Source organism: Heterocephalus glaber, unplaced genomic scaffold (genome assembly GCF_053883595.1).
Source record: "Heterocephalus glaber isolate CG9 unplaced genomic scaffold, H.glaber_assembly_v1.0 deba00000071, whole genome shotgun sequence".
Lineage (NCBI taxonomy): Eukaryota > Metazoa > Chordata > Mammalia > Rodentia > Bathyergidae > Heterocephalus > Heterocephalus glaber.
The window spans coordinates 16498596-16523178 of NW_028258137.1; the positions used below are offsets into that span (position 1 = coordinate 16498596).

Consider the following 24583-nt stretch of genomic DNA (forward strand, 5'->3'; position numbering starts at 1 on the left):
GTTTGAATGCAAGGCCTTCACACTAACTACATCTCCAGCCCTTTTTTATGTTTTTATTTTGAGACAGGGTCTCGTTAAGTTGCCAAGGCTAGGCCTAAACTTGCCTCAGCCTCCCAGAACATTTTTGGATATTATGTTAGGAGATTTTTGATTCTATTTAAGCTTATTTTAGCAGTTACAGTTTAACCTGTGTAAGGTTCTGGTCTCCTTATGTGTATTATAGTTTCCCATGACAAGTTAAGTGTTCTGGACCTTATTCTATTTTGTTTTGGCTCTTCTTGAACTCCAGCTGGGTTCCTACTTGCTTGCTGGTACTACCCAGGAATGGAAGGTACTTCCCTGGGCTACCTAGTGTCATTGGTTGGATGCTGGACTTAAAGCACAGAAAGTATTTCTCCTGGTATGTTTTTTGATGTCCTAGGGCCAATGGGCTTTCTACTTCATCACGGCTGGTGCCTTCAGGGGCGGACAAGCACCAAGCATTTGCTTTGTGTCACTGGGTGAGGGGTTGGGAGACCCCAAGCCTGGTTCGCTTTCTGCCTCTGGAATGCTCTCGGTGATTGGGTGGAGGGTTGGGAAATACTGGCCTATATCTTTGGTCTTGAATGGAGGGCTAGAATTGCTGAGCCTAGGTCTTTGTTTACTATTTGAGTTAAGAATAAGGAAGGGCCAGGGATTTAGCTCAGTGGTTTCGCCGCCTGCTGCTCAAGTGCAAGGACCTGAGTTCGATCCCCAGTACCAAAAAAAAAAAGGAAATACTGGGCTTATTGTGGTAAAATTACAGTGATAAGATCTACAAGCTGTTGCCTAGTAAGGGATGCACCAGGGACTTGGTTCTGCTGTTGCTATTTCTACAGAAATATTTACAAATGCCGCTGGCCTAACTATGGTCTGGTATATGCTGACCCTCCTGAGTTGTACCTCTGCTATGGCAGGTGTGTGGCATAGAATGGGCCATCCTTTCTAGATTGCACTGTTGCAGGCCGGGTAGGGTTAGACTGCCTTCTAAACTCTACCAGTGGGGTAGTTGCTGCCACTATATGCGAGTCATCCACTAAGTCTCTTCAAGTCTTTCTCTTTCTCAGTCCTTTGGGCAAAGAAAGCAGTTTTCTTTTTTTTTTTGGTATTGGGGATTGAACACAGGACCTTGCACTTGCCAGGCAGGTGGTGCACCACTGAGCTAAACCTCAGCCCAGTTTTCTTGTCTATTTATTGATTTATCTTATGCCTGTGCCTGTTGGCAGTTCTGCGTTACAAATCTCTCTACCACCTAATGCAGAATAAATTGAGGATAAAAAAGAAAACCTAGTAAACTCACTGTCGTATTGTTCTTCAATTCCAAGGTCTCTAGCCAATCCACTTTCTATCCATATTTCAAAGTACTTTTATGTACTGAATTATTTCCAGAGTATTTGGTAGCATTTGGTGGGGAAGAGGAAGGAAAAAAATGAGCCTAAAACTATTTGTCCCAGAACCCACAAGTACACTTAAATGGGCCTTTAAACAACATTAAATAGACTGAGAGATGTTACTATTATCTTTCCTTTTTACATGTTCTTTTTTTCATTATGCAGCCCAGGCTGGCCTTGAGCCCTCTGTGATCCTCCTGCCTCAACTGAGTGCTAGGATTACAGGTGTGCATCACCATGCCCTGCTTACATTTTTCAGTATGTATTTATTGAGGCCTACACTGTTCTAGATTCTGAGTAGCTGAAGAGCTAATGCTGGATAAAATTTCTACTAACTGGAAATTATATTCCGGTAAGGGAAGAAAAAAACACAAGCAAGTAAAGTCTATATAATACTTATGGGAAATTTTTCAGCCAATTCAGAAAATTCAGAGGGCAAATACGAAAGACATAATCAATTCAATATTTATTTGAAGTTGTGGAGAATATTGGTACTGATAGTTTATGCCCAATAATAATGCTAGAAACTGAGAACAAAAACTTTTACTGAATGAAGCACTTTTAGATCAAATGTAAATGATTAAAATATGCATTAAGATTTATAAGACAGGAAATAAGAGACTGAAAGGGATATAAACATTTGTGGGAGATCTAAGTTGTAAAAGCTCTGCCATTTATTACTTGTATTACCTTCAGCAAATCACTTAACCCTTCTAGACAGTGGTTTATTCAACTATAAAATGAGATTAAACTAGATTATCTCTATGTTTCCATCAAACTCTTTTTTTTTTGGGGTACTGGGGACCAAACTCAGGACCTTGTGCTTGCGAGGTGGGAGGTGGGTGACCCTAAACTCCTAAATCTTGCCATTCAATTAGCTACAACCAGTTAAAGTACATGTTCTCAGGTGTTTTTCACACAAATCCAATTAACTATTCCATCCAAAGCTGAAACTGAAAGAATGAACATCGATTATTTTATCCCTAGGTCCTAACATGCATCTGAATCTTTGAGCAATCTATCTGTTTATACTCAAATTTATGTGAACCTATACAGATATAGCAAACTTTCTAGAAATATCCTTAAGACATTAAAAAAAATTTTGTTTCTTTTTGAGACAAGGTCTCGCTACATAGCTCAAGCTGGCCTTGAATTTGTAGCGATCCTCTTCCCTCAGCCTCCTCTGTGCTGGGATTATAGGCATGGGCTATTATTCCCAGCTTCCTAAGAAACTTTTTTTTTTCTAGCTAATATATCTACAGCTTTATTTATTGGAAGCCCTATTTGCGTATGCAAATCTCTTATTTTTTAAAATTAATTTTATTGGTACATTTTAGGTATACAATATAATGACATTCATCATTGGAAATTTGCACCTTTACATAATCTCTCTTGGTTCTTATTTTTCCCCCTTCCCCTGCCCTCCCTTCAATCCCTCCATCATCCCTCCCTATTTACAAAGACTTTGTTTCCTTTTTTTCATTTTCTCATATTAATTCCATTCCCTTCTTTCCTTTCCCCTACCCCTCCCACTTCCCCCTTCCCCTTTGTCCCTTTTTTTCCTATTTCACATTATCTATTATACCTTTTAGTCCTTATTTACACTTTCAGTTTCTCACACTAGAGAAACTCTTTGGTATTTACACATGTGTGCCCTATTTATTTCATTTAAGAGTATCGCCTCAATGTGCATCCATTTAGCCGTAAATCTAATTTCTCATTTTTTATGGCTGAGTACTACTCCATTTTAAAACCACATTTTCTTTATCCAAGAAACTTTTAACAATAGATCACTGTACGTTTTATCTTATTTGACATGATATATACACGCAGTTGGATAAAGCTTGCTTTAGAGTGAAAGCATTCAAAATCTAGCCATCCTCTGGGTATCAAGTTCTAAATATTACTGTAATTGATAGTTATAAGGATCCTTAAAGGATTATTGCCATAACAAATTTAAAATTCACTTATGCTGTTTAGTCTTTATCACTAAATTATCACTAATTAAAATTCCATATAGCACACTGATATAGCACCAAAGCTCCGATTTCAAAGAATAATAAAAATAAGCAATGTGTCAAGGACAATATCTGCTTCTGAAAGCTATTATTTTTTAAATTTAGTCAGAAATCTATTGATATCATCATTATCATTACTGTTGAGGTTTCTTTTAAAACAAGGTCTTACTATGTAGTTCAGGCTGACCTTGAACTCACTAAGTTGCCCAGGCTAGAATCAAATTTGTGATCCTCCTGCTGCAACCTACTAAATAGATGAAATTATAAATGTGTACCATTACCCAGCTAAATCTTTAATTTCTTAGTTGTTTTTTTTTGGTACTGGGGATCGAACTCTGGTCCTTGCACTTGCGGGACAGGTGGTGGAACCACTGAGCTAAATCCCCGGCCCTCTAACTTCTTAGTTCTGAATGAACCCTTCTGAGAAGCCTGCTGGTCAGGCTGCTCTTGAATTTGTGATTCTTCCTGTCTTAGCCTCCAAAGTACTTGCTATTACAGGCATGTACCATTAAGCCTAGATCATAATCTTCTGTAAGAAATTTCATATTGGGGGCTAAGGATACAACTCATTGGTTGAGCACTTGCCTAACATATACAGTCCTGGGTACAATTCGCAGTGCCAGAAGAAAATAAAAACAAAAACAAAAACAAAAACCCTGGACTAGGCTACATCCTATCCATGAGATTTTTGGAGAAAAAAACAGATACCTAAAATTTGGCAAGAAGAGATACAAACATGTCTTTCTTTTTTTCCTTTTAATATTTTAATGTAATTTTATTGGTACATATTAAGTATATAAAATACTGGGATCCAATATGGCATTTTCATACATGCATATAATATTTTGATATTTGCCCTCCTTGACCTTAATAGATAATTATGGTATTAGTTGTTTAACAACATGGTTTGAATGCTTTTTTCTTAGATGTATTTACACAATGATGCTCAATAATAATATTTTTTAAAATTCCAGCGAAGTGACCTTGGCAAATTATTTACCTTTCCTAAGGTTTGGATTCCTCTTCTATGAAATCACAATGAGGTCCCAACCTCAGAGTTTGCTACACTGAACATACGTGAACAATGAATTTTACTACTGATGATAAAAGAATTCACTGTCCTTTATAAAACATTAATAAGCATGTGATTCCCCTTAAAAGTACTTCAAATATTTAAAATTTGATTTAATTCATGTGAATTAAATTTATATTCATAGTCAAGGTCAGAAAAATATAAGCAAAAGCCAAAATTGCACAAAAATGCCATGATACAACCTGCACCTTCATATATAAAGGCACAAAAGTATCATCACTGTATACCACAGCTGAATTACAAATCTGCTAAGGAATGAATCTGTCCTACCTCATTATAACATTCTGAAGACAGAGATTATGTTCACTATTTCTTGATACTGGGTGGAGTAAATAAAGGTCTCAGAAGGAAGAATGATAATTAAAGAACCTAAAGCGACTTTTCCAAATGACTGTAGTTTATATTTTGGTCTCTTCAGTCTCAATGACAAGCATTAACCTTACTAAAAGCAAGAAGCAGGCTGGGGATTTAGCTCAGTGGTTCCAATGCCTGCCTCGCAAGCACAAGGTCCCAAGTTCAATACCCAGTACCAAAAAAACAAAACACTAAAAGTAAGAAGCTTTATAGCTTCTATTTTACATTTTTGTACCTTACATACATTATTTTCAAGAGTTTTGATATTGGAGAATTAAAAATTCCTCTATTCTACTATATTTTTTTAAAAAACTGTTTATAATGCTTAATGAAGAAAAATATCAAGCTGAACAAGTCTCTACATTCAACAAAGCTAAACAAATACTTATTTTACAATATGAAAGATGCCCTGCTAAGTGTTACAAATACCTAAGTGAAAACAGAATTTAAAGTTTGCTAAAAGAAAACAGTACTGCTCAATTACAACTGTTTTGGAGACAGAGTCTTGCTATGTAGTTCAGGCTGGCCTTGAACTCGCTATGTAGCCCAGACTGGCCCTAATTAATTTTTGAGAAGAATCAATCTGGTACCTTTCATGGCTTCTTCAAAAGAGCAAGGTCTTGCTGGGCTAGACATTTCCTTCTTCACAGTTACATTCAAAGTACCAGCTGCTGCTGTTAAGAAAAAGTTAATGTACTGTATTTAAATTTATCCACTTTAACAAATTGTATTATCTTAAAATCCTTTAATTGGACTATTTCCTCACAGAGCATCATTAACTTGTTTGTCAAAAACTCTTAGGTTGATGGGCTGGGGATTTAGCTCAGTAGTTCCACTGCCTGCCTTGCAAGCCAAGGTCCTGAGTTCGATCTCCGGTTCCAAAAAAAAAAACCCCAAAACAAAAACTCTAGGTTGAGATAATTTGATAATTTGGGGGGAAGGTTTGTTTTTTGAGACAGTTTGGGCTGCCCTTGAACTCAGGGTCATCCTCCTGCCTCAGCCTCCTGAGTGCTGAGATTATAGGTGTTGCCACCATGCTGAGGGAGTTGAATTTTTGTAACAAGTAGTCTATCCTCTAAAATTTCACTATTTTCCAGTGAGTGGGACATATAAAGACTTAAAACAAAATCAAAACAGCAATTTTAAAGAATATTTCCTTAATACTATACTTGTTGCTAATCTCAGATGAGAAGACTGATATTAGAATATCAAACATGTAAAATGTACATCAGAACACCAGCAAGAAAAAATTAATCATTTACTGATCTATATATATAATTTAGTAAACATACTGATTCAAAAGCCTTAGCTGAATGTTTAAGCTAAATTGAAGTCCTGAAATTCTTTTTTTTTTGGTACTGGGGATCAAACTCGGGACCTTGCCCTTGTGAGGCAGGCACTAGAACCACTGAGCTAAATTCCCAGCTGAAATTCTTATAATTAATAAAAACAACAATGATGAAATTTCAGCATTTTCAGGAGAGCAAAAACTTCAAGACCAGCTTTCTTCTATTCCCACACAGGTGATGTAGAAGCTAATCAGAACAGATTTGGGGGGGGATTTTTGAGGCCTTCTAAGGGAAAAAAAGAAAAACACCAAATATTTCGGTCTTTGACTATAAAACAATCTTCTCCTGTTTTCACTGAAACCAGAATATTATTTCTTCTTTTGTTCTCTCTCTCATTTTTTTTTTTTTTGTACCAGGGATTGAACTCAGGTCCTTGCGCTTGCGCAGCCGGCGGCGAAACCATTGAGCTAAAAATCCCCGGCCCACTCTCTCATATTTTGGCTGAGACAAGGTTTAGCAATGTACAGAAGTTCAGTCCAGCCTTGAACTCACTATGTAGCCCAGACTGGCCTTGAACTCATGGTGGTCCTCTTGCGTCTGCCTCCCAAGTGCTGGGATTACAGCTATGCACCACCATGCCCAGATCCTGAAACCAGAATATTATTCCTAAACTTTGCCTTTATGTTCCAAAATTTTTTTTATTTGTGATCTTCTATTCTGAGATAAATAAATATCAAGAGGAACTTCATTAGTGTTATATACTGTCATACCTTTGTAGCAAACTAGTGGAAAATAAGTAATACTGAAAACTTCAGAAATGATTAAAAAGAAAATGGAATTGAAAAAAGTGACTACCAAGACTAGTCCACCCCTGCCCCCAAAGATGTGATCTTGCTATGTTGCCCATACTGGCCTCAAACTCCTGGGTTTAAGCAATTCTACTTTAGCCTCCTAAGTAGCTGGAACTACAGGCAAGAACTATGCCTGGCTTTGTTCCTCTCACTTTTTGATCCCAATGTTTTCTTTCCTTGCCATTTTTCTTTACCTTCTATCTCACTAGATCCTGAACTATTTGAGAATAACACATAAGTAAACTCTAGATATGGAAAAACTGCTAATTCTGAAGTATCCTTGAGACTAGAATGAACTAAACCAATAGTAACTATGGCAGAAACCAAGCTTAGGCCAATGGAACGTGCAGTTTCCATTCCCAAAATGTTCTCCCTACATTCTGCCAGAAGTCTTTTTTCTTCTTCACACAACTAAATGAATGCAGGCAAACAAATGATAAGACATTTTTAAGTTAGTTTTCATTACTTATTACCCCAAGCTTATCCTTCCCATCTGTCAAAATCCACCCTAGATGGCTGCCAACGTAGCTCAGTGGTAGAGCACATGCTTAGCATACATGAAGTCCTGGGTTCAAACTCCAGCCACTCCCCCTCAAAGCACCCTATTACCAGCCTAACTAAACTAATTGCAATTTCCTAAAGCTACTTTCATCTTTCTGCACATAAGAGGTATTCAATAAATGGCAGTTCTTACTAAGGAACAACCTTTAAGATAGCATCAGAGAGTCTAATCGCAGGAAGATTTCTGGCTTTTCCTATTAAAGTATAAGGTAGAAATGATTTCACAACATAAGAGTAAAAGCAATATTTGGTCTTGTTAAATAATGCCCTTTCCAAAATAAGTTCATATTAACTCACATTATTGAATAACCTTTTCTTTTTGATTGGCTGATCTTTAGCTTTCCAAAGAACCAGAAATTATTCATTTCAGTTCACAATGTCTTGTTTTAACATACCTGGGTCTGGAGTGTAAGTGAATGGCTGAACATCATGGGATCTTCCAGCATTGGTCACTACGTATATTCCCACAGATACAGGCAAAGTTATATGCTGGTCATGATATGGAGGAACCTTGACAATAAGATGGTTCTAATTGAAACAAAAGTGTAAGAATCAGAAAAGAGGCAATATTCAAATTAACAACAATTAGGTGTATTTCCTATTAGTTATAAAGTTTAAAAGTTTGATTAATGTATTTCAACACTCAGGTTCACCTCAATCTTACAATTTCTCCTAAGGTAAAATTCAACTGTTCCATAATGGCTTATAAGGTCCCTGCCCTGTCATCTTCATCACATTTCCACTTTCCCCCAGTTTACCATGCTCTAGACACCATGACCTTCTCAGTCCATTCTTTTAACATATTATAGCCAGTTTTATCTTATCACCAAATGTGATATTCTTCTGTGACCTCCTCAAACAGCAGGTTTCTTACCCATTTTCAGAACTTCTCTTAGAGAAGCCTTCCTTGACCAACTTGTTTAAAGTAGTCCTCCCACCCAACCTGGTCACATAATTTTATTTCCATAACATAACTTACTACCACTTGAAATTACGCAGCAGGCACAAGAACCACTGAGCTAAATCCCCTGCCCCCTTCCACTTGAAATTACCGATTGTTTACTTGTTTTTTTGTCCCTCTTCAGTCACAAGAATTGAAGTTCCATGAGGATCCAGGCTTTTTGTTCTGCACTCTATTTACTCTGTTCAGAATAGTACTATACACAAAAGCACTCAACTGTATTTGTTGAAGAGTAAATTATGAGGAAAAAATATATGCCCACCATTATGGCTTGGATCTAGATGTCCCCTTAAAGCCTCCGGTGGTCATAGGTGGGGAATTTCAAAGGTGGCTGGCTTAGGGTGTGTGAATGTGGATTAAGGATGTGGATAATGGAACCCCCACCCTGGGTATGGGGTGGCACCAATCAAGAGGCTTGTAGCCTAGATAGAATATAAGGGGATAGAAAGAAGGCAGGCCTGCTGCTGCTTTTCTGACGGCCCCTGCCTGCCCTGTCATGAACTGTTTCTCCTCTGCTATGCCTCTCTGCCACACCACTCTGTCTTGGAGCCAGTCAACTGCAGACTGAAACCTTTACAAACTGTGAGCCAAAATAAACCTTTCTTCTTTTAACTTCGGGTGTTAGATATTTTGTCCCAGCAAACAAGGAAGTAACCAAGCCACCCACTAAGCATAAAGCCAGGTGGCATATATTCTTCAAGATGAGACGTGCTTTGGGCCGGGGATTTAGCTCAGTGGTTTCGCTGCCTGCTGTGCAAGCACAAGGACCTGAGTTCAATCCCCGGTACCCAAAAAAAAACAACCCAAAAACAAGATGAGATGTGCTTCAAAATACAGTTTACTACTTTTCTAACCACTTTCTCATTAAAAGTCGAATAGCGTTCAGTGTATCAAACTCCAATAAATCAAAGATCTTTTTAGTTAGAATAGAGGCAGATGTATCCTTAGAAAAGAGTAGAGTTCATAAATACTTCATCAGCACTTACATCTTCTTTGGTGCTAACGTGAACCACATATTAACTGTTTTTTCTTCCTTATAATAGAAAGGAACATCAAGAGGTAGTGATTACCTATTTTACCAATTACGTTTCATTCAGGAGCCCAAAGCAGGCAGCTTACAGTGAGGTGAGTATGAGAACATTTATTTTAGACTATAGTTGATTGACTCAGTTAAGTAAAACATAGGATAAATAAGGTCAATGCCAAGGTTTCAATTTCTGAGCACTTAAATGTTTTGGTTTTCTGAGCCAGGGTCCACAATGTAGACTAGCAAACTCAATGATTCTCCTGCCTCAGCTTCCCAATTGCTGGGATTGCAAGGATGCACTCCACCATGCCTGGCTAAAAATTTGTTTTTGAGCCATTTTAAAACACTCTCTGAAATTGCTCCAAATTTATGGCAGTAACAGAATATTCCTCCTAACTTAGCTATCTTAAAAACAAACAAACAACCCCCCAAAAATCCCACATACTTTTAAATAAGGTGGAAGAACATGTAGTATAAATGTATACGGCTCCAGTTATTGGGGGGTAGAATTTGAAGCACACATATGGTCATCAAAAACACACCTGAATGATATGAACTGCTTAGAAACAGGGCTTTTGTCATCACTTCTCAGCCTTTTGGCTAAGATGGGAGTGTAGAAACAGGGCTTTTGTATATTGTCCACCCTCATTTTTACTCTATTGTTTAACACAACTACTATATCACAGAAACAATCTTCCTAGAGTTAAGAAGATGGCTGGATGCGTGGCTTGTAAAATAGTCTTTACTTTTGAGTTATCTGACAAACTCTACAACTGAAATTATTCTTTTTTTTTTGGTACAGGGGATCGAACTTGGGTCCTTGCGCTTGTGCAGCAGGCAGAGAAACCACTGAGCTAAATCCTCAGCCCTGAAATTATTCTGCTGAATAAAAAAACCTTGTCTCTTGATAACTAGTAATATGATTAGTGTTTTAAAATTATATACATATTTTATCAAAATACATCTTTAGTTGCTTCAGAGTATATTTAAGCAAACCTCACTTGAAATCTTTTAAAAAATCTTTGTTGTTGTTTTTTGAGACAGAGTCTTGGTATGTAGATCAGGCTGGCCTCCTTCACCAACTTGCAGTGATCATCCTGCCTCAGTCTCTCAAGTACTGGGACTACAGGTGTGTGTCACCAAGCCCAGCTAAAAACCTTTTTTTTTCCCATTAAGTTTATCGGTACATTTTAGGTATAAAATAGTTACATTCACCGTTGGGATCTTGTACCTTTACGTGAGTATCTTGGTTCTTATTTTTTCCCCATCCTCCCTTCACCCCCTCCACCCCTCCTTATTTACAGAGACTTTGTTTCCATTTTTTTTTCTTGTATTTTTTCTTTTCCCTTCTTTCCTTTCCCCTACCCTTCCCACTTCCCCTACTCCTTTAGACCTTTTCTTCCTATTTCACATTATCAATTATACCATTTGAACCTTATTTACATTCTCAGTTTCTCACACTAGAGAAACTGTTTGGTATTTACACGTGTGTCCTATTTATTTCACTTAAGAGTATGACTTCAACGTGCATCCATTTAGCTATAAATGTCTCTAGTTTCTCATTCTTTATGGCTGAGCAGTACTCCATTTTATAGAAAAACCACATCTTTATCCAGTTTCCAGCTGATGGACATTTGGGCTGTTTCCAAGTTTTAGCTATTACAAACTGTGCCACTATAAACATGGGTGTGTATATGTCGCTGTGGTATGATTCTTTTAATTCTTTGGGAAAGATACCCAGCAGAGGGATAGCAGGGTCAAGGGACCTCTAATCCTAGTTTTTTGAGGTATCTCCATGTAGAGGAGAGGAGAGGGGAGGGGAGGGGAGGGGAGGGGAGGGGGCAAGCCAGGGATTTAGCTCACTGGTTCCACCTCCTGCTTTGAAAGCTCAAGGTCCTGAGTTTGATCCCCAGTACCAAAAAAAAAAAAAAGACAGAAAGAGACGGAAAGAAAAAAAAGAGAAAGAGACAAAGAGAGAGAAAGAGGGAGGGAGGAAGGGAGGCAGGAAGGAAGGGAGGAAACAGAAAGTCAAAGTGTTTTATTTATTAGAAATAATAACTTTTGGGCTGGGGATTTAGCTCACTGGTTCTGGTGCCTGCCTCGCAAGCGCAAGGTCCCGAGTTTGATCCCTGGTACCAAAAAAAAAAAAAGAAATAATAACTTTTGCTACTGCTTTTAACTTTTTTTTTTTTGTTACCGGGGATCAAACTCAGGTCCTTGTGCTTGCAAGGCAGGCAACAGAATACTGCTTTTAACTTTTGAAAACAGAACTGGGTATACCTCTCATTAGAGGAATTCACTTTCAGTTAAAAAAACTCAAAGAAAGTCTGATTCACATCAATCCATAATAACATTCAATCTACTTATTAAAAAAAATTTCAGAACAAAACCAAATTACTCAGAGTAGAGAACCAAATTATAAAAAGGGTTAAATTCTACCTGATGAAATAATTCCATGTCAATTTCAGCTTCTGATTTCCAAGAGTTTTCATCTGATTGAAATAAAAATAGAGAATCACTAAATTTTTTGCACTACTATTTTACTCTATAGGTATGACTGTATGTTTATGACAAAGTAAAAAATAAAACAATTTTTGTATCACTAAGATGCCTACTTACCAGAAACGTTTTCTTGGAAAATAACTTTAGTTCCTTTAAGAAAGTTCTTGCCAATTAAAAACACTTCTTCCTCTCCTTTCACTGAACAGCTATGCAAGCTTTTCTTTAAGATCTCTGGCACTCCGGCTGGCTGAGCTGTGGGTATACACAAGCATTGCATAAAAAGAACCAACACTTATTTCTTACCTAAGATCAACTTGCATTTACATATACAGGTCTATGAGTTGTCCTGTTGACCCTGAATTTAAATTATTCAGCAGCTTAATTTTTCCCTTAACAGAGGGCAAAGAAAATAATTACAAAAGTCCATTTTAATTCCTAGTAAGTTTTGGTTAAGACTTTACAGGCACGGATAAATGCCATCTTTGTTCTTAGATAAATGATAAAAGTTTGAGAAAACGAACTTTGTCATGTTCTCTCTTAGTAATTTTTTTTTTTAAGTTTTAGTGATGGCTAGGATCAAATATTATTATTATAAATATATTCTAAGCAAGTGCTCTGCTACTGAATTATATCTCCAGCCCTCATCTTAGTATTTTTTAAAATTTAAATTTTTAAAAAGAGACTTGTCCCAAAGTCCTAACCCTTAAAACATCAGCTATGCTACATTACAAGGTCTCTGAGGAAATGAGTGGTATGTGAATGGTACTGAGGATATCTTTAAGGATCTAGACACAGGATCCAGAGATCTCATAGCAAAAGGACCCCTAAAAATCAAATAAAATCCCCTTTAGAACAATTTGGTCCAGCAGGTAGTTTCTCTGAACTAAGAAACAGTGATGTTAAAACATAAAATGCAGGGCCGGGGATTTAGCTCAGTGGATTTGCTGCCTGCTGCACAAGCGCAAGGACCAGAGTTCGATCCCCGGTACAAAAAAAACCCAAAGCCCAAAAACCAAAAAAACGTAAAATGCACTTTTTTTCAATTTTAAGGATTAGCCACTACTAAACTAAAATTAAGAAAGACAAGTACCAAGGAACAATATAACAGGAAACTGTAATTAGCCTATTGATTGCCAGGATTTCCTTAATAAAATTTAACAGGAATTGCTTAGGAAAACAGGTTCCAAAGTCAAGTAGATCTGGGAAATACTGGGTTAAAAAAGCTAAACAAAAATATTTCTCCAAACATTTCATACTCTAAATATCTAAGAGGTGAGTACAATATACACTTTTCTGAAAACATTTGACTCTAGATACATTCTTCCTTACCAGTAACCTTTACATAAATATTAGTTTCCAAAAGACCACTCTCTGGGATTCTAATGTATGATGATGTATTTTAAGCACTCAAAGAGACTTTTTCCTTTAAGGTTAATACATTCTGTTGGCTTGAACCACTGGTGTTACAAACAGATCTAATCACTTTTTAAAAAAAGTTTTTTGAGACAGGGCCTTGCTGTATAGTCTAGGCTGGTCTTGAATTCACTATGTAGCCCAAGCTGGCCTTTAACTCATGGCGATCCTCTTTGCCTCAGCCTCCTGACTGCTTGAGTTACAGGTGAGCCACCATGCCCAGCTCTAATAACTTCTATTGGTCTTTTTACTAATAAAACTAATAAAAAGCCACCCAACGGAATTCTCATGTATGTATAAAGAGTGGGTCAAACCACATAATGAGTATGTGGATAATGCAGTGAAACATACGAATTACAGTCCCATCATGAACATGTAAGTACTCTGTCACAGGTTATACTACTTGTTGTTGCTGTTTTGGTACCAGGGATTTAACTCGGGACCTTGTGCTTGCAAGGCAGGCATGGTGCCACTGAGCTAAATCCCAGGCCCACTACTTGTTTTTTTTTTTTTTCACTACTTGTTTTAACAAACCCATACAATATGTGTTACAAAGGTAAACAGATATTATCTAACTCATCAATGCATAAATTACTGAGGCTTTTCAGTAAATTCTGAAAAAATCTTTACTTATATATTGAATAATGAATTTTATCTTTTTTTTTTTTTTTTGGGTACTGGGGATGGAACTCGGGTCCTTGTGCTTGTGCGGCAGGCGGCAGAACCACTGAGCTAAATCCCCAGCCTGTAACCATACTTTAAATCACCCAGAAGCTATGGCTAGGACAAAGTGAATTGTTCAAACTTGGTTTCAATGCTGCAGTTTAAGTGACTGTGGTGGCAGTACAGCATAGTGGCTAAAAGCAGAGGTTTTGTTTAAATCCTGACCTTGCTATTCATCCTTTATGTGGTTTTGATCTCTCTCTCAGTTTCATCATCTTTAGAATGGAATCCACATATAGTGATGGTGAGACTTATATGACATAACGTTTATGTAGAGTACTTAATGAAATGTCACGGACATAGCTAGAGTTCAAACATGATAGCTATTATTATTAGCCTTATGTACCTTTCACTGGATATTGCTGCTTCCTATGGTTACCATAGCTATCACAGAAACAGCTTTTCAGAAAGACATACTCATTGATAATGTGAACACGTATTATCATTAGTGCTGGGAATTAACTATGATAATTAAAGATAAAAATTTTTAGGAGGTCATTTTTTTATTTCTTTTATATTTTCTATCATCTTTACCTAGGTATACTCATACTTTGTCAACAACTTAACAAAATGAGAAAGGAAGAAATGAATGAACGAACTAATAATGCAATAAGCAAACCAAACTGGCAACTATTTCCCAGTCCCTACTAAAGCATTATCATCTGAACCATCAAACACCACCTGGCTCTGCTCTTCAAAGAGCAGCTATGATCATGCTCAAATTGTTAAGATTATGCTTCACTAAAATTCCAACTCCAACCTAATAATATTTAATTAAGGCCATGTCATGAAATTATATCAAGTTCAGAAATTTAACACTTCAACTAGAAAAGCTTTACAATTCCATAAACCATATATAGATTATTTATTCTGTTCCTCAGTGAACATGATAGAATGGCCATAGAATCCACAAACTCTGAAAACAGCCTATTTATAAGGAAATATTACCAAGAAAGCACAACAAAGAAATGCGAGTAAAAACAAAATTTACAAAGTAATGAAAAATAGAGAAATTCAACTGAACTCCCTCCCCTGAGATCAAAAAGATATTTCTAGTACCTTCTTCTTAAAATTTGGGTGTTTGTAAGCTGAAGTATAATAATTTCCAATATGAATTAAAAGAATGAAAATATGGCTTACAAAGAATACATAACAAAACTAAGGAACAATTAAATAACAAAGGATCTGTAACTATCCAAGTAGTAGCATAGCCATAAGACCCATAGCAACTCAATAGAAAACTCAACTGGAATAATTTTTTTTTGTTCTTTTGAAATAAAATATAAATTATAAAAAAGCAATGCCAAATAAAATAATCCATAATGAAAATTTTCTTAAATGATATAAAAGGAAAATTTCCCCATTTATTACTTGTAACTCATTAGAGAGAAACTACAATTATGAGACACATGTAACAACATAATTATATTTAAATATACATATACCCACATGTTATCTTCTTTCTATGAAAAGGTGCGTGACAAAAAAATTTATTTCCCACTTTCAACACTAAACTATAACACTGTAATTTGTAATTCCAAACTTCTGACATGCTATTATTTACGAAGTTCTGCTTACTTCACTTTTACATTCTAACACAAAACACAGGATCAAAGCAATTTACCACAGTGAAGGTTCTTGGAAAATGCTTTAGCTTGGCAAGTTACTTTGGGGAACCTATTCAAATTACTTTTAAAATCAGTATATGATGATAATAGGAAACTACAAAACACTACACACATTTTGAATTTTATTTCAATTACTTACCTTTAGTTTAACTCAGAAAACATGACTACACTTTTTTTTAATCTAAGAGACAGGATCTTGCTGTTTTGCCAAAGCTAGCTGTAAATCCTGGGCTCAAGTGATCCCCTTGCCTCACTCAGCCTTCCACTTTGCTGGGACCATAGTATATGCCATTGTGTCCAGCTCCTGACTACAGCTTTTAGAATATTTAAAATTCTGCATAATCTAAGCTTGAATGAATAAAAAAATCTAAAAGTAAGACATGTCTGAAAGATTAATAGACAGTAAATAGTCTCCATATTCTTAGTATCTACATATTTTCTCACTTACTACACAAAATTGGAGAGGAGGGTGTTTGCAATGTCAAAGTAGAGCCATCTTTCCTTGTGATGTTAACTCGAAAAACCAATCTTGCTCGAGTGCTTTTCTTCTTGGAACCAGCAATTCCTATTCTGGCTTCAACATCAGCATTCCTCAATTTTAATATCCCTACACAGTCCACCCTAACACAGAAAAAAGTATAATAATTAACATCTTGTTATATAAATATTACAACATTCTTAATCAAATAAGGTTTTCTTCTAAAAATGTACTTATCCATTAATTCTTTGAATGTATAATATAGTTCTAAAGTTCCAAACTGAAAAGTACAGAAGGGTAAATTCTAAACATTAGGAGTTCCTAATCTTGTCAACCTCTTGTTTATATAAACAGGGAGGGCCAGGATTTAGCTCAGTGGTTTCACTGCCTGCTGCACAAGCACAAGGACCCAAGTTCGATTCCCAGTACCAAAACAAAACAAAACAAAACAGGGAAAATAGTAAGGAAATAAAATCACTATGTTAAAATCTGAACAGAAATGGGCCAGTGATTTAGCTCAGTGGTTCTGCCACCTGCTGCGCAGGCACAAGGACCTCAGTTCGATCCCCAGTACAAAAAAAAAAAAATCTGAACAGAAGTAATGGCATATAAAAGACTCTTTTTAGATATAGTCTTAGTTGCTTAGTCTCTCTCCACCCCCCACCATCCCTCAGGAATATATACAGCCATCAAAAAATATGTTATAACATTTAATGATACGGCAAAATGCTCATATGTTAAGTGAAAAAAAGGTTACAAAAAATGAACACACTATTATCTCAATTTTGTCCAAAAATGAAAGGAAAATATTGGAAAGGTAAATATTAAAGTAATATTTATTTCAGGGAAGTGAAGTTTTGAAGGATTTTTTTTTCCAAGGGTATGTTTTAACTTTATTACTCTGCTTCCAACTTTCTTAAACTTTTATATATATATATATATATATATTTTTTTTTTTTTTTTGAGGTACTGAGGATTAACTTCTAGGCCTCTCATATGGTAAACACATAATAAAAATGAGGTGTAAGCCTGGTGTGGTGGCATACACCTGTAATTCTAGCACTTGGGAAGGGAGGCCAAAGCAGGAAAAAGAGAAGGGAAGATTGGATGGGGAGGGGAGGGGAGGGGAGGGGAGGGGAGGGGAGGGGAGGAGAGGAGAGGAGAGGAGAGGAGAGGAGAGCCAGGGATTTAGCTCATTGGTGCCACTGCCTGCCTTGCAAGTGCAAGGTCCTGAATTCAATTCCCACTACCAAAAAAAAAAAAAAAAAAAAGAAAAAAAAAAGAAAGAGAGAATATATCCAGTCCTTACTATTTTTATTATCAATAACTCTTTTCCTTTCCTCCTTGACTATATACATTCTGTTTGTTTTGTTTTGGTACCGGCGATAGAACTCGGGTCCCTGCACTTGCGCAGCAGGCGGCGAAACCACCGAGATAAATCCCCAGGCCCTACATTTTTAATAATTTTTAAAAGTTACAAGTTAAAAAAATAAATCTTTACTTAATATTTCTTAAAATTTCCCCTTTCTAGGCTGGGGATGTAGCTCAGTAGTGCAGCAGCTGCCCAGCAAGTCCAAGGCCCTGGGTTTGATTCCCGGTACCAAAGAAGAAAAGTGCAAAAAAAAAAAAGCCCCTAAAAAAAATTTCCCCTTTCTAATTAGCCTTTTTGCCAATCTATTCACAATGGCTTGCAAAAGAAAACTAAGCCCCAAATAATGTTGTTAGCAGTTATCCACTATAAATAACCACAACACAGGTCTCCCCCATACTGATATATTTGCTGCTGTTATGATTCAATTTTAGGATTAAGTGCCCTTTACAAAAGGCTTAAAAAGTAACTTTAAAAAAATCAAATCATTAACACTTTAAATTTTTTTTTTTGGTACCGGGAATCGAACTTGGGTTCTTGTGCTTGTGAGGCAGGCGGCGGAACCACTGAGCTAAATCTCCCACCCCACTTTAAATATTTTTAAGCCATGGGTTAACACCAAAAATACATGGTCTCAGGATATAATTTTGCTTTGTTTTTTGAGACAGGATCTTGCTATGTAGTTCAGGCCAGCCTTGAACACACTATCCAACCCAGTCTGGCCTCAAACTTGAGGCAATCCTCCTGCCTCAGCCTCTCAAGTGTTGGGTGGGATTACAGTCATATGGTACCACGCCTGGCTAGGATCTAATTCTTTAGAATATAGAAAAATAATAAAAACAGATGACTGTAGGGGCTGGGGATGTGGTTCAGTGGCACTGTGCCTGTCTGGCAAGTGCAAGGTCCTGAGTTTGATCCCTGGTACCATAGAAAAACAAAAAAACAAAAACAAAAACAGATGACTATAAACCAGTAAAATGCTTTTCTTTTTTTTTTGAGATAGTCTCACTTTGTAGTTCAGGCTGTCCCTGAACTCATTATGTAGCTCAGGCTGGCCTCGAATTCGAACTTGTGGCAATCCTCCTGCCTCTGCCTCACAAGTGCTGAGAATACAGGTGTGAGCCACCACGCTCAGACAGTAATATGCTTTTCACAAGAAGATGAGACAAGATAATTCATGGAATCCATTAAATAATCTCTAAAGCAAACATTAACAAAGTGAAATTAGGAAAGCAAGTAATTTTTAATTTTTATTTTCAATGTTAATATTACTAATTTCAATAAGTCTATAATTTTCAAGAGATTCAACACCTACTTATTTTTTCCTGCTGTTTATCATATTTCTTTAGCATAGGGCAAAAGAATTAAATTTAACATACTGCTACTCTATAGTAATCTATTTTTTCATTTGTAATATTTTAAACATTTTAATGAAATACTCAAAATCTTCTCTTTCAACCTAAGAACTGAAATTTTTTCTGGCTATGACAAAAGTGTAACATACAACAAAAAAATTCTTACTAAGTACTTACGCCAATGTCATGTTGTTGCTAGGATCAAGGCCAACTTCTATAACAGTGGTGCCTTCAATGTCCACTTCTTTGCAGGGAGTTGTGTTTCGTCCAGTTACTCTGCAGGCCTGATAAAATCCATGTGGTTTTACTCGACCAGAGTCATTGCCCACAAACACCTGTAACACTACTGGTTCATTATGGCCTTCCAGCTGGAACAGATAACATGCAGCAGAAACACTAATTAACATTTCAAAGAAACTAACTATAAAATCAAAGATTTAAAACTAAACCTTGTATATATAACTGGATTACATTACAGAAATAATTTAAACCTTCATGAAAAAGAGAAAAAGCATTTTTATAATGGAAAGCTAAGTTTCTGCAAAAAAAAAAAACCAACTAGTTTTAATTCTGCACTAATTTTCTTTTTGAGAATTAGAATTAGAATTACTAGGATTGCTAATTTTCTTTTTTGAGACAGAGTCTCACTATGTAGCCCAAGCTGGCTTAAAACTAGCAGTGATCCTCCCACCTCAGCCCGAGTGCTAGGATTACAGGTGCGCATCACTACACACAGCTTCTGTGGTAGTATTTTAATGAAAACTTTAGATGTTGGATAATAAATTCTCATTTATAATTTATTTGTATGAGCAAGTGAGAATGACCACACAACTCTTACATAGCACGTAGGTTACTCAGGACTTTAATACCATCACTGATGGGAAAATTCACTGCACTGTTAGTGGCATTATCTTCATCATTAAGTGAATTATTACTCATGTAAAACTGTGTTGAGTACAAATGTCCTTAAGGTGTAGCTGTATGAATAATAGAAAAATAAAGACTAGATACATACATGTAACATCATGAAATCCTGGGCCAAACATTATGGTTTAAAAACTATTTCAAACCAGAATCCATAGATCATTATAGGTATCTAGCAAAGCTTTCATGAATTATATTCATATGGTGAAGAGTAAATATTTAAAAGCAGTTGAGAACAAATGTTTCCAACTTTGATTCTTGATGTTTGTAGTTAAACATTGAAGCAGGTGATGCAGAATGCAGAAAAATAACAAAGTAACTCAGAGTATTCCCAAGTACTTTAGAAAACGCCTACATCTCTGTTATCCCAAGACAGTGGCATCTCTGTGAAATGATTCCCATAATAATGCAAATAAGCAATAGGGAAAGCACTTAGTCAGCAATACCTAGACCAGTGCTGGCACATAGAAGGGTGTTAGTATTTGTTGAATGAATAAATAATCTTTCTTTTGGTACCAGGGATCAAACTTGGGACCTTGTGCTTGCAAGGCAGGCGGTGGAACCACTGAGCTAAATCCCTGGCCCTGAATGAATAAACTTTTAAGGTTAGTCAATTCATTCCCTATCATATAGGCAATTAATCTAAAATGCATCTAACTTGGATACAACTTAGATAAAGCCTAACCTAAATGCAGGTTAAAAATATTGACTACATTATCAAAATGTCTTAAATTTCTCACCTTTTCTGTAATTTGTCCTGGGTTTGAGTGATTAGGGATGGGGTAGGGTGGTGGGTAAGACTGGGGTAAGGATGATGTACATTGTAACTACTAACCAAGCTTACAAAAGGCCATGGGCAAGTTTCTAGATCCCAAGTTTCAAACATAATTTCTTTTTTTTTTCCCCATTAACTTTATTGGTACATTTTAGGTATACAATACAGTTACATTCATCACTGGGATCTTTTACCATTACATGAGTCTCTTGGTTTTTTTTTTTTCCCCTTCCCTTGCCCTCCCTTCACCCCCTCCACCCTTCCCTATTTGCAAAGACCTTGTTTCCATTTTTTTCCTCTTCTCATATTTTTTCCTTTCCCTTTTTTCCCTTCCCCTACCCCTCCTAATTCCCCTGCTCTTTTAGACCTTTTCTTCCTGTTATGCGATATCAGTTATACATTTTTAAAATTACAATATTAAGATCTAGGACACATTACCACAGATTTTACAGAATTTAGAAGGATACAGAAACCATATTACAATAATCTTTTTTGAAATAAATCTGACAACTTCTAAGAAGTACCTTGGAAGACAAATTAATGAAACTAACTCTGGAGGAAATATAAAATTTGAATAGCACCTATTAAAGAAAGTATATTCCTAGCTTGAAAACCTACCTATACGACAACAGCAGGCTCATAAACATTTTAACTGATAAATTATATCAAACAATTAAAGCAGAAAAAAGAAGGAACACTTCTCCCCTCATTTTAGGAACTCAACATTGTACTAATCCTAAAACTGGATAAAGATAATAGAAGAAAAAAGTATGAACATAGATAGAAATTTGTTTAACAAAACAAACTCTTAGAAGTCAGATCTGGCAGGATGTAGAAAGTGGTTTTGTTATAGGGATGGCAGTGTTGGTTCAGCATTGGAAGATCCACCCCCAAAAGTCATCATTTTAACAGAGGAAAGGAAAAAGTCATATGATCCTGTCACTAGTTGGAGAAAAAGTATTGGACTAAATTCTACAGCTATTGATGGTAAAAGCTATCAGGAGACTAGAAGTAGAACAGAAACTTCTCAACAGATTAAAGACATGTACTCCATACTTCCAGTGAGAACACCTTATATGAATGGAGAAGATACAATGCTTTCTCCTTAAGGTGGGGAACAAGGGCAGGTACGCTTACTCTTTATCTGTCCATTAAACTTTGAAACCTAGGCCCCACCAAAATAGTCTGGAAATAAAATGACACAACTAGGATAGGATTGGCACAGCAGAAGCAAAATCTTTATATGTAGATGAAATGATCATCTACAGAGAAAATACTAAGAAATCTCTAGGAGCCCCTAGAACTTGTACTTGAATTTAGTAGGATTAGAAAACACAAGGTATATATAAAAATTCAGGTCTGTGTATACTTGCTATAAATGAAGAATTGAATATTGAAATTTAAAAGTTATGTAGGAGTACAAAGGACCTAGAAAAGTTAAAAACAAAAACAAAAGCAGTGTTGGTAGACGTTTAAGACTAATTTTAAGACTTCTTCTAAAGCTACAGTAATCAAGGCAGTGTTGGTGTAAGGAAAGACATGTAGATCATTTGAATAAAACAGAGAATCTAGAAATAGAACCACACATACATGGTCCACTGAGTTTTGAAAGATTATTTAACATTAGCATTTTATAGAATATAATCTCAATTCAAGAGCCAAGGAAGATAGAGTATTTTCAGCAAACGGCACTAGAACACCTGGTATCCGTATATAAAAAATTAACCTCAACCCTTTTTTTCCATACATGAAAATAGCTTGAAGGGATTTATGAACCTAAATAAGAAAGCCTAAAAGTATGAAATTTTAAGAAGAAATTATAAGGGAAAATATTTATGAATTCAGGGTAGGTAAGAACTACCTAGGATACAAAAGACATGATGTATAAAAGAAAAAAATTGATAAGTGGGATTCCATCAAAATTTAGAACTTTAAATGACATCATTAAAATGAAAAGTAGTCCTTAAACAGACCATATTTACAATACATATAACCTATGACCAGAATATATAAAGAATTCTTAGAGCTTATTAATAGACAACCCAATTAAAAAGTAGACATAAGATGATAAACAGCCAGTATAGCACAAGGAATGGTGTGTAACTCTAGAATCAGAAAAATACTAATCAGTACAATAACAAGATTGAATTATACACTCATTAGGGAGATGAAGTCAAAAGTTTTAAAAGCCTTGTCATGACTTTTTCTTTTTGTTGGATTCTCCCCCTTTGCATTTAATTTGTCGCACCCAATGGATTCATTCTGCTGGGTTTCCTGGGGTTGTGATCCTCATTGTCTTTTCCTAGGGTATTGTCTAAAATTTTTTGGAGTGCCGGTTTGGTATTCATGAAGTTTCTGAGGTGCTCTTTATCATGAAAGTATCTTATTTCTCCATCAACTTTGAAAGATAGTTTTGCAGGGTACATCAATCTGGGTTGGAGGCTGTTTTCCTTTAGGGCTTGAAATACATCACTCCAAGCTCTTCTTGCCTTGAGGGTTTGCATTGAGAAGTCTGCTGTGATTCTGATGGGCTTTCCTTTGTATGTGATTTGTTTCTTTTCTCTCACTGTTTGTAGAATTTTGTTCTTCTGTTGGATTTCTGGAATCCTAACTATTATATGCCTATGTGTAGATTTTTTTTGATCAAGGCTAGCTGGAGTCCTATATGCCTCACTTAGCTGTATGTCAAGTTCTTTTCCCCTCCTTGGGAAGTTTTCTGCCATCACTTCTGTGAAGAGTGTTTTTTATGTCATCTGCACTCTCTCCTCTTTCTTCATTGACTCCAATCAGTCTTATGTTATTCTTCTTTGCATCGTCTAGCAGCTGCTGGATTGATTTCTTGTGTTCCCTTACAATTTTAAAGCAATTTTTCTTTTCCCCCTCACTAATTGCAATCTTATCTTCTATATGTGAAATTCTATCCTCACATTGGGTCATTCTGCTGCACAGACTTTTGATGGAGTTTTTAATCTCTTGGAAATCTTTGTATCTGTTTTATGGATTCCATTTGTTTCCTACGTTGGGATTCCATCATGTTCCTCAGATCCTCTATTTTTTTTATCTGTTTCCTCTCTAGATTTATTAATCATGTCTTGCACCATGAGCAAAATCTCTGCTGTTATCTGAGTATTATTTCTGATTTCATTTTTCCCAGATCCTCTTCTGTTACCAGTTCAGAGAGTCCAGGTGGTTGAGTATCAGATTGTTCCATCTCATTTCCCTTTGGGGTTGCTGTAGGTGATCTGGAAGTCTGTTTTTGAGGCTTGTTTATGTGTTTTTTCATTTCCACGGGGGTGGGGGGGTTGCTTCTGGTGCCCACGCGGCTCACCTTCTCTGCCCTAGGAGCTTGGGATGGCAGCAGGGGAGCTTTCTTCCGGGTTCTGGGACCGGCTGAGCTTTTCTGCCCTAGGAGCCTGGGATGGAGGCAGGGAGCTTCCTTCTGGGTGCTGGGACCGGCTGAGCTTCTCTGCCCTAGGAGCCTGGGATGGAGGCGGGGAGCTTGCTTCCGGGTGCTGGGACCAGCTGAGCTTCTCTGCCCTAGGAGCCTGGGATGGAGGCGGGGAGCTTGCTTCTGTGTGGTTGGACCGGATGAGCTTCTCTGGCCCTCAAACATAATTTCACTCAAATTGACATCTTGACATATTGTTCAACAAACATTTACTCAAACTGTATTTAACAAGATTCTATCATGTAATGAGCCAAAATTTCCCCCATGTAGTATTTTTCAAGCACTAGGGACACCTGTTAAACATCTTCCACACCATTCTTTTTTTTTGTGGTACCGGGGATCAAACTCGGGTCCTTGTGCTTACAAGACAGGCAGCGTAACCACCGAGCTAAATCCCTGGCCCTA

The 24583-nt window shown here is 36.6% G+C and overlaps 1 protein-coding gene across 12 annotated transcripts in view; it reads right to left on the bottom strand.

The window, feature by feature from the left end:
* Nfat5 (nuclear factor of activated T cells 5) overlaps positions 1 to 24583 on the bottom strand; it is a 132886-nt gene that overhangs the window by 34268 nt on the left and 74035 nt on the right. For 9 of the 12 annotated variants that reach the window (XM_021256776.2, XM_004842939.4, XM_004842937.4 and 6 more), the window contains 6 exons: positions 19209 to 19399; positions 16278 to 16450; positions 12183 to 12317; positions 12003 to 12055; positions 7971 to 8103; positions 5465 to 5548 (listed from right to left, as the gene is read on the bottom strand). In XM_021256776.2, the coding sequence (XP_021112435.1) occupies positions 5465 to 5548; positions 7971 to 8103; positions 12003 to 12055; positions 12183 to 12317; positions 16278 to 16450; positions 19209 to 19399 (769 nt within the window). The remainder of the gene's footprint in view (positions 1 to 5464; positions 5549 to 7970; positions 8104 to 12002; positions 12056 to 12182; positions 12318 to 16277; positions 16451 to 19208; positions 19400 to 24583) is intronic. The other 3 variants (XM_013071520.3, XM_004842938.4, XM_087204973.1) reach the window with 1 other exon arrangement.